The sequence below is a fragment of the Ctenocephalides felis genome, unplaced genomic scaffold, assembly GCF_003426905.1.
Source record: "Ctenocephalides felis isolate EL2017-DRISC unplaced genomic scaffold, ASM342690v1 CF-g0.4_SCAFFOLD_01886, whole genome shotgun sequence".
In the NCBI taxonomy this organism is placed as follows: Eukaryota; Metazoa; Arthropoda; class Insecta; order Siphonaptera; family Pulicidae; genus Ctenocephalides; species Ctenocephalides felis.
The window spans coordinates 79,872,751-79,884,835 of NW_020538040.1; the positions used below are offsets into that span (position 1 = coordinate 79,872,751).

General features: G+C 26.2%; 1 protein-coding gene across 1 annotated transcript; it reads right to left on the reverse strand.

Moving 5' to 3' along the window:
- Positions 1-1,376: 1,376 nt before the first annotated feature.
- LOC113377179 (nardilysin-like) lies at positions 1,377-9,889 on the reverse strand. The gene is made up of 19 exons (XM_026617403.1): positions 9,750-9,889; positions 9,407-9,573; positions 8,401-8,551; positions 7,711-7,899; positions 7,454-7,622; positions 7,005-7,210; positions 6,459-6,629; positions 6,092-6,213; positions 5,639-5,759; positions 4,873-5,218; positions 4,491-4,746; positions 4,195-4,345; positions 3,779-3,912; positions 3,606-3,675; positions 3,380-3,544; positions 2,644-2,787; positions 2,000-2,489; positions 1,583-1,621; positions 1,377-1,519 (listed from the first exon to the last, which is right to left on the reverse strand). Exons 2-19 carry the CDS (start codon positions 9,553-9,555, stop codon positions 1,377-1,379), a joined length of 3,216 nt encoding a protein of 1,071 aa, XP_026473188.1. The 5' UTR covers positions 9,556-9,573; positions 9,750-9,889.
- Between the last annotated feature and the right edge of the window lie 2,196 nt (positions 9,890-12,085).

The following is a 12,085-nucleotide window of genomic DNA, read 5'->3' on the forward strand; positions in this document are numbered from 1 at the left end:
GAATCGTTATAAATTTCATTATTGCGCGCATGGCCATCGTAAGGATCTTCCTAGTAAAAGTGCTAGGCCCTCTTTAAAATCTTTTTCTGTCCACTCACTGTTCAAATGGTATAACTGTTAACCCAAATTGAGTTAGATAAACAAGTATAAATCTAGTTTAAAACATTGCGAAAGACTTTGTATTCATACAAAGAATGTTGTTTTCCTATTTTCCGACCACAACTGTTGATGCATTAATAACTAACTTTCCCTAATCCCCTAACATGAAAAACCATAATTATATCATATTAAAAACTCAACAATTACCACGGTATTTCAAAGCTAAATATTTTATGAAGAATTCATAAAATAACATATTATAAACCATTCATTCATTTATTAACTTCTCATATGGTAAGTTAGAATAATCGGCCAAAAATCGAAAATGAAATTTTTTGCGTATCTTCACGTTTCAGTGGTTTCTGAACATTTTAGCATACCTTAAAAAAAGGATGTGTGGGTGTGTGTGTATGGGTGTATGTGATATGTATATATGTATGGATACAATTTTTGTCGACGTTTTTGGGAGCACTGGTCAACCGATTTGAATTATTCAAAAAGCATTCGATTCCTATTCACAAGGAGACGTGCTGATTAGTTTTTGGCAAAAAGTTGGTCTAGCCGTTTTGGAGATACGAAGCAGAGAGTGCAGAAAATAGAAATCGAGTTTTTGAGAGTACAAAGCATCCGATTTGAATGATTCAAACAACATTCAATTCATAATGATGGGGAGAAATGGTGATTAAAAACTAATCACAATTTCTCCCCATCATTACGCATTACGCAAAGACAGGTCCAGCTGTTTCAGAGATACAGAGCTAGATGTGCAAAAAATGTCAATTTTTGAGAGAACGAAAGATCCGAATTTAATGATTCAAAAAATGTTTTGCTTGTATAGACGAAACAATTATTTCTTTTTTTCTAATTTTCAATTTTTTTTTTTTTGAATATCGAAAATAATTCGGATTATAAATTTAATTTTAGCTAAAATTCTAAAACGCACTAATATACTTGATAATTTTAAGTTTGATATTCAGTTCATATAATTCTTAGAAATATGATATAAGGTCCTTCATTCTAACTCCGCTTTTCATTCCGTTTCATGCAAACTTATATAAACATCATTGTCTAATTCATAAGCTCTTATATTTTGTCTATACAACATGAATAATAAAAGTTACAGTATTTAGAATAATATATTTGAAAACATTTAATATTCTTCGAATATTTCATTACGAAAAGAAAGTTCCAACAATTTGCTTCAAGGCACAATGTCAAACACCACTAACAACAAGATGCACTACATTATAAAACACTAGAAACGCCATAAATCGCTGCTATGTAAGTTTAGTTTTGAAAATTGGATATAAATACAAGTCATTTTTAAATTTCTCAACGTTAGTGATATATAAATTCGTTTTGTCTGCTTCTAAGTTCACTAAGTATGATTCTAAATTTGTGTCATATTCAGTTTTTTCATCTGAAATAAAAATGAAATCATTACTTCATTCAATATTTGTAACAATAAATATTCAATAAATACCTAGACATGAATCGGTGGATGCTAACACGAGCTCAGTCACTGAAAAAAATATTAGATTCAATTACATCTCAAAAAATATTTATCAGTAATGTTTTTATTCATTCAGAGCTCTAAATATAAATAAAAAATCTATAAAAAACTTATAAGTTTATCTATAATAAACATGATTCATTTAAATTTTGACTAATCACATTTCCTAAGTCTGTAAAATAGGTCAATCAGATGTATATACAATATAAATGAAACTAAAAATTAACACAAACAAATATTTGTTTTGTTTTACAATTACGTTGTTATCATAGAACAAACAACAATTAAACTAAAATAAAACTTAAAATTTTTATCTTAGAATTTTGAGTTTGATGAAGTCAAAATGAATGAAATACTTCATAATTTTAATCAGAAAGGTTTGGTTACCTTTATCCAGATGTGAACTTTTATCTTCAGAAGGCTTATGCCCAAGAACCTGAAAGGAAACTTTCCTGAATGAGGCCCCGCCAACTGTGTGTTCATCAAACCACTTGATGATTACGTCTAACGTTGTATTTTTAATAAACTCCACTTCTTTGTATAATCTATCAAATATATATTCGCCTGATGTTATTTCAGACCAATTGCGAGAAACTTCTTGACTTAAATCTACATCTGGGCATTGTTTAATTCTTATTAAAGAATCTTGAAAGTCTGCATAATCAGCAGGAGATAATTTCAACAAAATTTGCTTGAAATCTGTTAAAAATGCTTCAATACGTTGATTTATGTATTGAGGTTCAAATTTGTCAGCTTGATAATGTACAGTTACAGAAAAACCCAGTACTCCAAAGAAATCACTCATATCACATCGAACGTCATATCCCAATTGTTCTTTAGTTCTTAGGACGTCAAAAATAGGCTCTTCCATAATTGCCTGAAATATAACTAATTAATTTAAAAATAATATAAATATTTTACAAGAGAATATAGAGCAAATTAAAAGGTTTGTTAATTGAATTCAATATTAATTTGCAATAAAGATAAATACATTAAAATACTTATGTGATAAGATGCTTAATAATTATTACCATTAATAATTCCAAAATTGCATAATCTACCATGTTCAGTTTTCCTACTTGATAATAATTCATAACAACGGAATTTACATCATCCTTGTTTAAAGACGACATGCAAATGATTCTTTCTCCTTCTGGAATTTGCACTACTCTCACCTGTAAAATAAAAAGTAACAATTAGCACCCACACTATTTTCTTCAATACAAAAAATTATGAATTTTAGGAAAGTATAGTGATGAGCCCTAGTAACAGCAATTTTATCATCAGAATTTCATGGTTCTCAAAAGCTATTGTAAAAAACTTTACAGAAATGATACATAGAAAATTATCCTTAATATACATTTTTATCATACTTAACAAAAAAAAAAAAAAGAATATAAATATCAATTTGATAATATTATCCTTCAACCTCATTCATTTTACTTTTATGATTGTATCTCATTGAAATAAATAACGATTTAAGAGATTATTGAAATTTTTTATTATATTGACTTTTTATTTTCAGTTCATTTTTTTTAATTATATATTTTCATCAATTAATAATATCAGATATATGAGAAATGTAAAAATAAAATTAATTATATAATATAATAATATTATATACAAATACATTTTCTGGTTGTAATAAAATTCCAAGTTGATTCTAAGTTTATTAATCATTTGGATTCTCTCTATATATTCCAATAAATTTGAACCATTTATAACTTGTTTTATGAAGTACTTTTTGATATATTTTCAAAAACTTACCAATGGTTTTGCACTATGTGGAAGTTTCTCCAGACCTAGAGGACTAATTGTATTATTAATCACTTGCTTGGCTATCAAATCTGACATATTTCCTTGAACTAAGCATTTAATTTTCATTGATTTTAATATATCTTTAGAAAAATATTGCATATCAACATACGAAATCTAGAATGAAAACAAATTAGTAATTTTAACTGTTTTATGTGTGAAAAAAAATCAAAAATACCTCTTTTAAAGCAGCAAATCTATCTAATGAACTCCAAAACATTTGTCGCAATGCACTCGAGCGAAGATCTCTGTTTCAAAACCAAGATATTCGTAAGTTATCAACAATACATTCCAATCACCTAAATGTTCTAAATCAAAAGTAGCTTTTACTTTTTTAAAATTAAAACTTACTTAATCAGGCGAGCAGGTTTAATAAAATAATTGTGATAATTCTTTAATTGTTGTTCTTTTATTATTTGAAAAATTTCTGGAGTAAACTTTGAAAGCAATGTATTCATTGTTTGAATAATCAAGTTGAAAAGCATCTAAAAAAAAATCCCATAAAATTAAATAAAAATAAACTTAAACACTATTCTAAAATAGTTTATATATATATATATATATATATATATATATATATATATATATATATATATATCTTGATTTAATAAATTAATGGCAATTGTAATAATTCACCACTTCATTCATATTATACTGCCATGTGTAGATATTGATTTGCATTTGAGCTGAGCTACCTAAGTTCAAAATTGTAAAGATATAAGCAAAACTTATAAAAACTACAATAATTTTCAAATACTGCAATGTACCGGCAATTTCTCATTAAATCCATCAACTTTCACAATAAAACCTTTAGTAGCTGCATATATTGTATAATTCAGATGTGCTGCAACTGCTGGGTATAAGGTTTCCACCAAAACATGCTTCAATATGTACACGTACAGATCCACCAATGCAGCACTAAACAATAACAAAATAATTAATATGAAATGACTTTCCAAATTTTCTAAAAAAAAACAACATATATTATTAATATTTGTAATATAAGATTATTATTATAATGATGACAAAATAGTTGATTTCATTTAATATGTCCCATACATACTGTTTAGCAGAATACTGCACTAAAGGCGTTATAAAGTAAAAATACATATGAGCTTTGGGAAGCTTGAAAATATTGTCAAACTTATGCCAGATCCCTAAAATAGCATCACAATGAACTTGAACAGGCATTACAGGTATATCTTCTGGAATCTGCATTATACTAAAATCAGTCGTAAGAAAGTTACTGACATTTGGCAACTCAAATTCTGGATAAATCTGAATGCTTTTCCATGCCTCAATCCACTGAATAGGAATATCTATCAAATACAAAATGTATTACCAAAAATATATGCTTAAATTTAAATTAACAATGTTTGTCAAATCATATATCTCATCTTCATTATAACATATATTGAAGAACTGAATAGGCAAATTATATTTACCTCGGCTAAAATATTTAGTTGAAAACCAAGGTTCCACTTCATTATAAACATCATCATTGAGAGTTGAATCTAGAACAATTATATTCACAGATTCTGCATTAAGTCTATCTAAAACTTGAAATATATAATCTGAACTATATTCAAACATCAATTCAGATCCAGTAAGATAATCTTTAGGTGCATATAATTGCATGTTCTCAGAAATATCTTCAACGTTATCTACAGCATCAACTTCTTGGGCATATTGAAAACCTATTTCATCTAATAGTTTTATATCATTGAACATTTTCTCATTCACACCTTTCCGTCTAATCAATTCTAAATATGCAAACACTGCATGGAAGATCTATGAAAAAATATTTACATATTTAATTATATATATATATATATATATATATATATATATATATATATATATATATAACACTAAACAATGTAACAAAGTAACAAAATTGTCAACTAAATATATATAGTTTCAAATGTTTCAATTATTAATATCTAGACTTCACAGTGTGTAATAGTGTTGTGTAATTATGTGTAATTTATTTTCTTTGTTATACTGAATGACAGTCTCGACAAAGACCGAAATGTATGGTAAAGTAAAAAGTATGACAATTGCTTTAGTTTTATATATATATATATATATATATATATATATATATATATATATATATAAGCACAATGAATATTTATTATATATATTTTGCATTAATGTATTTATTTTGTATTGATAAATTCCTAACAAGAATATTAAAGATGTACATACATGTTCTAAATTCCTCATACCATCTTCAGTCAACACCATGGTCACTCCAAATAAACAATATAAAGTATTATGTTCTGAATCTGCTTCACTATTACCAGCTTCAATAGATATTGCCCACAATCTAGAACATAAAATAAAAAAATAAATTCGATTATTCAGAAAAAAAAACTATATTATAGGTGTATTAAATAACTCGACCATAAAATATTATTCGAGCATAAATCTTTTTCTCTCCGCTTGCTGCGAATTACTTTTAATTTTTGTTAAGTAGATTGTACATAAGCAGAATTTTACATTCCTTTTCATGATAAAAGATGATCATGAATAATAAATTAAATAAATAGAAAATTATTAATTTAATATTATAATATTAAATTAGAATATATAATTTTATATTGAAAATTTAATATTTTCATGTAATAAAATCAATTTTTTTTTAAGTCAATATCATACTTCTTGCGTAAATATGCCAACAAACTTCCAGTCCCTTCGTACCCCAGAATCCATGATACATAAGTATGTGGTTTATAGCGATAAATGCTCAAAAGAGATGGCATGCTCCATGTTAAGTAAACCTGCAAATAAACTCTCGCATGATATACTTTATAATAGAAAGTATGTGCATGTAGTTGCTTGATTATAAATATATGAAATATATAAATGCTTATCCAAATCCTTAACCTTCTACTGCTGCTTTTACATGAGTTACAAATATTGAATTTCAATGTCTATGGCATCATGTGTACTCAATAAATAAATTGTAAATTAGAACTAACTCGGTGTTTTTCAATAAATCCTTAAAAATATATAAATTACTCACCTTGAAAATATTTCCTATAGGTTTCATGTAATAAATCTTTTTGAATTTTTCTGTGTCGAAAGAAGATTCATCAGCAAACTCTTTGAAATTCAGTGCCTCAAGATTATTATTTGGTACATTAGATAATATATTTACTACCATTTTCTGAAGCTCATCCAAAGACTTCTTAGACTAATTTTTATTTAAAAACAAATGTACAATTATAGATTTATAAATAAATAAATAAATAAATATATATATATATATATATATATATATATATAAAATGGGAGCAGAAGTTTGAAAAACAAAGTAAACTGCCTTTGAACAGAACACCAAATAAAAAAGAAAAATTGTATATGAATATTACAAGTAAAAGTCATTCCAACTGATTTTAATATTTACATTTTGATTTAACTTAATAAAAGCTCTTTAAAAGTTATACTAAGTCTATTTCACAAAGTTTTTAGAAAATTTCAAATAATAATAATATAGCTAATAATTTAATATAATAATGATATAGCTAATTTCAATCTAATATATTAGCTGGATATTTTTTTTTTTTACCTGCAGTGCCAGCGTCATTCTGTTACTAGAGTAATGCCTAACTCGAAAAGTATGTAAATGATTGTGCAAAACTTCATCAGTAATATTTTTTTGCAATGATACTTCATTTCCCCATGAAAAAGTCCTAGCTGGATGCCCATCTCTTGCCAAGCTCAGTAACAGTTGTTCAACACGATCCTCATTACTTTGTGTAGCCATCTGAAACTCTTATAAAAAATATCAGAACATTTGAAGGTTTATAAAATGCTTTTGAATGCATTTTATGAAATAATCATTTATTATATATTCATTGTTACAAATATTTCAGATATATTTGTATTGCTGCGTTAATATGTTATCAAATTTGAAAAAAATGATAATAAAATATCAGCCTAAATTTAAAAATTTGTTTAATACTGTATTGCAGCAATATAATGTATCCGATAAATTTAAAAAACTGTCACTTTTACCAGAATTAACTGCCTTCCTCTCTCTGGTCATGGCTTCTTGCTTTAATAATGGTTCAATAAAAAATTGAGCAAATTTAAATAATGTTTCCTCAAGACTTGATTCTTTGACCTCAAAATAGAAAGTGGTATTTTCCATACCAGTATGAGCATTACTTGAGCCACCTTTCCTCTGAATTTTAAAGCAAATGCAAAAAAGGAGAAAACTGTATTAATACTAGTAAAAAGAGATATCGAACAGAGTATTTTAACTAAATCACCTTAACAAAAGCTTCAAAATCATTTTCAGAAGGAAAAGCCTTGCTTCCCATAAAAACCATATGCTCTAAAAAATGGGCTAGACCCTGAACATCATGAGGATCACTAAAGGATCCTACACCAACTGTTAGCGAAGCTGCAGCCAATTTACTACTTGATTTTTTTTCATTCACAGAATGCAGCGAAGTCATCTAAAAAAATAAAATAAGACAAATATTTATGCCTCAAAATAGAGGTACTATATTGAAGATAAAAATTTTCATCTGCAAGGAAATATAAGGTAGCAAATCTGTTCTCAAGTTTTGTAAAAACTATTTTGATAAAAAAATACAACTTCTAAAAGCAAAATTATAATTAAAATCACATTTTTTATAATTGATTTAAATTAAGCGCAGCACAACAGATTTAAATTAATCAATTAGCCTAATAAAAGTGTCATACAATAACTGTTATATATATATATATCCATATAATACATAAGGCTGTGATTCAATATTCATTGTTTACGTGTAGTATTATAACATTTTTTCTATTATATTTTATATACTCTAGTAAGATTTTTCCTGATCTTTTCTTGTTTATTTAGAATCATACTATCAAAAAAAGCAGTAAAAACATCTAATATTGATCTGTATATTGAGATTATCAAGACTGCAGTATATTATAAAATGATTGTTATCCATATAACTCACGCTGTGATCAGAAGCATCACTTTCTATTGAGCAAGAACTCAATTCATCTTCAGATTCATCTGAATCACTACAGGAAGATTCAGAATCAGATGTAACAGCAGATTGGTCAGAGATCAAAAGAGCGATTAAATTGTTAGACAATTTTATGGTTCTGAAAACAAAACGTCATATGAGCTATGAGTACATAAACAAATATCATTCAACAGTAATTTGAACGGAATACAAAAAGAATAAAGCTGAGATTGAATTAGTGGAGTATTAATCATTAAAATATTCATTATATATATATATATATATATATATATATTTATATATATATATATATATGATGATAGTTTTGTCGACGTTGATACATATTTGTAATATTTTTGCAACATAAACGTCAAATTAAAAAAAAGATTAAATAACAAAATTATTCATTCCATTAAACGTTTCGACACTTGATGTGTGTCATCATTCAGTAATCTAAAAAATATATAACATAAATACACAGTTGATGATAAATATAAATATATAAAAGGAGAAAATTATACATACCAAACCAGGAAAAACAACAGAAAACATTAATTATAATATAAAATTGATTGAACACTAAATTTGTGTAAAATAATAAAATACTATTATATTAACAAACGAGAAATAGGAGGAGCACATAATGCCCTCCTATATTTGATGTTATTGATAGCATTGCATTGTGGGCACCGTTCAAGGTTAAAAGTACAACGCAGTGTAACACTATAAAAAAAACATAAACTAACAGAATAAATATATTAAATAAATATTGAATAAATCTATATATAACTATAGAATAGATATATAAAAAAAACATAAACTAACAGAAGCAAGTCGATTGTATTGAAATATATAAAGTAATTTAAATTCTACATTGTTTTGATGCTATTTTTGTTATTCTAAATAATTTACTTCAAACATTACCAAAAATCAATGAGATCTTTTATAATTAGGTAACTGCATTTGATAGAAATACAAAGATTGAATGTCTTACCGATATAACTTCTTATCACTAGCTGATTTTACTGGTGAGTCCAATACTTTGCACATATATTGGCTTTTGATACTTCTTCGTCTTACTGGCAATGTTCTTGCTTTAGATTTCTTGTTTGGTTTATTCGAAGATGATGTTCTCTTAGGCATTTTGATTAAACTATTAAACTTTGAACAAAAATTAAATAAAGAATTAGAGTACTTAAGTAACATTAAGTGAAATAAAATTATATTAAAGTTAAATGAGTTATTTTGAGTAATATGTAAAATGACACATATTTATAAGTGAAAGAGAAGCTAAAAGATAAAGATTATGATATTAAGCAATGTGTAAAATAAATCACCCTATATATAAACAATTTACAGTAGATTAATTGAAATATATAAAAGCATCAAAAAGATTTGAGTTACTCTTTCAAAGTAAAATTTAAAATAATTCATCCACAAACAGTTCATTCCATATTTATAATATTTTTAACTAATAGAGGTTATGCAAATGTGAGGTTAGATTATGTCTCAAACTTACAACTGCTTACAACTGACAATATCAAATATCGATATTTCGAAAATGATAATCTGCCATGTGCTGTCTTCATAGACTTTATATATTACATGGACTGCTAATCAATGGCTGTCATGTAATCATGCTAACAAAAATTTAACTGTTTTTTCATTAATTTTATTTTGTTCATTGCCGGACTAAACTTTCTACCGCCCTAGGCCCTGTCAAATCAGGCGCCCTTTTTAATAGACAAGATTTTAATTTTTATATACACAACAAATATTTTTATATTAAATTACTTATCGTTAGATATAATTTTTGACTTCCCGAAAGATAAGTTATAGTAATCGCAAAATAATCGATAATGAAAATGTTTGCATAAATTCACGTTCCAAGATCAAAGGTTCGTTCTTTCAAAAACTGAGTTTCTATTTTTGGCACTTTTTGCTCCATATCTTTGAAACGGATAGACCTGGTTTTGCCAAAAACTAATTAGCATGTCTTCCCATTAGCAGGATTGAATATTTTTTGAATCATTCACATCGGTTGTTCCGTGTTCTCAAAATCGTTGACAAAAAATTGTATCCGCACGTATATACAAACACACGCACATATATCAATTGTTTCTAAGGTATGCCAAAATGTTCAGAAACCGCTGAATAAAGGTATGCAGAATTTTTTTTTCGACTGCGAATCCTGTTCGCAACGTGAGCGTGGTTTGCTTCGTTTGCAATAATTTAGTCTGCGCACCACCTGCGCACATTGCGAACAGATTCGCCGTACGGTTTCGTGCAATGGGGATGAGGCATTACATTCCAAATAATAAATATAATTATATGAATATTATTAACTTATTGTGCTGAACTTATGTCCTAGGTTAATAATATGTTCATTCCCTAGACAATATAATTGGTTCATTCTTTGCATTTATTAGCTTATAAGCATATTAAAATGGTGAATAGAAACATATTAACTTGATATCATATTCAAATTGAGCAAAATATGTTTAAGTGAAAAACAAATGTTTTAAATGAAATTAGTATACTTATCAGTATTATATGTATATTAGATAACTTACAGATCAGGATCAGATGAATATATTTATTTATGGGTGAATATATATATTTTTTAGCAGTAGATTAATCTATTAAAAATCATAATTATGTTGATGTAAATAAATATATAATTGAAACTGAACGTAATTTTTAACGCACATTTGTTTGCATGTAAAGCGTAATTTTAATTATAAATATTTTAATTTATTACAATAAAAGAAATTATTATAATAAAAATAAATTTATTGCACAAAACATGTTATTAAATAATAAATTAATACAAAAATATTATATAAATATACAATAACATTTAACATTAATTATCCTATTACATATAAATTGTTCCAATCACTCCAGTTTAATATGTTGCAAATTCAATGAAATCATTTACTAATATGCTAATAGTAAGTCATGCAATATTTTTAAGTAAATAAAGCACAAAACAAAAAATAAAAAGCCCTGTAAATATTTTCAAGTGAATTTGCTATAAATACAATAAAGTCCATAAAAAACTTTTCTCAATTCCCTATATTGTGAGAGCTTAGAATACAACCACCATTGACTTAATGCATAAAAGATATTAATTTGATTTGATATTATTTTAACGTATGGAGAAATAACATTATTGTTATTTATTTTGATATTCATTTAAAATGTTGTATTTATTTTTATATATATTAAACTTTTTAAAACCCTTCAACACAGTTGGCGACCTACCACAAAAAGCAGAAGAGATTTTGATTAAACGCAATTCCAAACATAGAAAATGTTTCAATGGTCGCAAAGTAGATCGTCTTAAGGAAGAAAAAAACATTCGACAATTTATTCTTGTATGAACATGGAAAACTGCAATAGAGAACAAACTAGAGTTTGACTTAACCAGAGTCTGGTATCTTTCTTTATAGGAAAATTCATTTTATTGTTGCGAGGGAATTTAAAATAAATATAAAAAAGTAATAGTTAAAATTCAAAAGTATCATCTATTTACTTTGAATATTTTTCTATGAGTGTTTAAAATTAATAAAAACTATTTCGATCAAATGTTTATCAATTTTTAACTTTTCTCATATCAACAACACATCACACTTCTTAAATATTTCATAAAAATTACTCATCGCCAGCA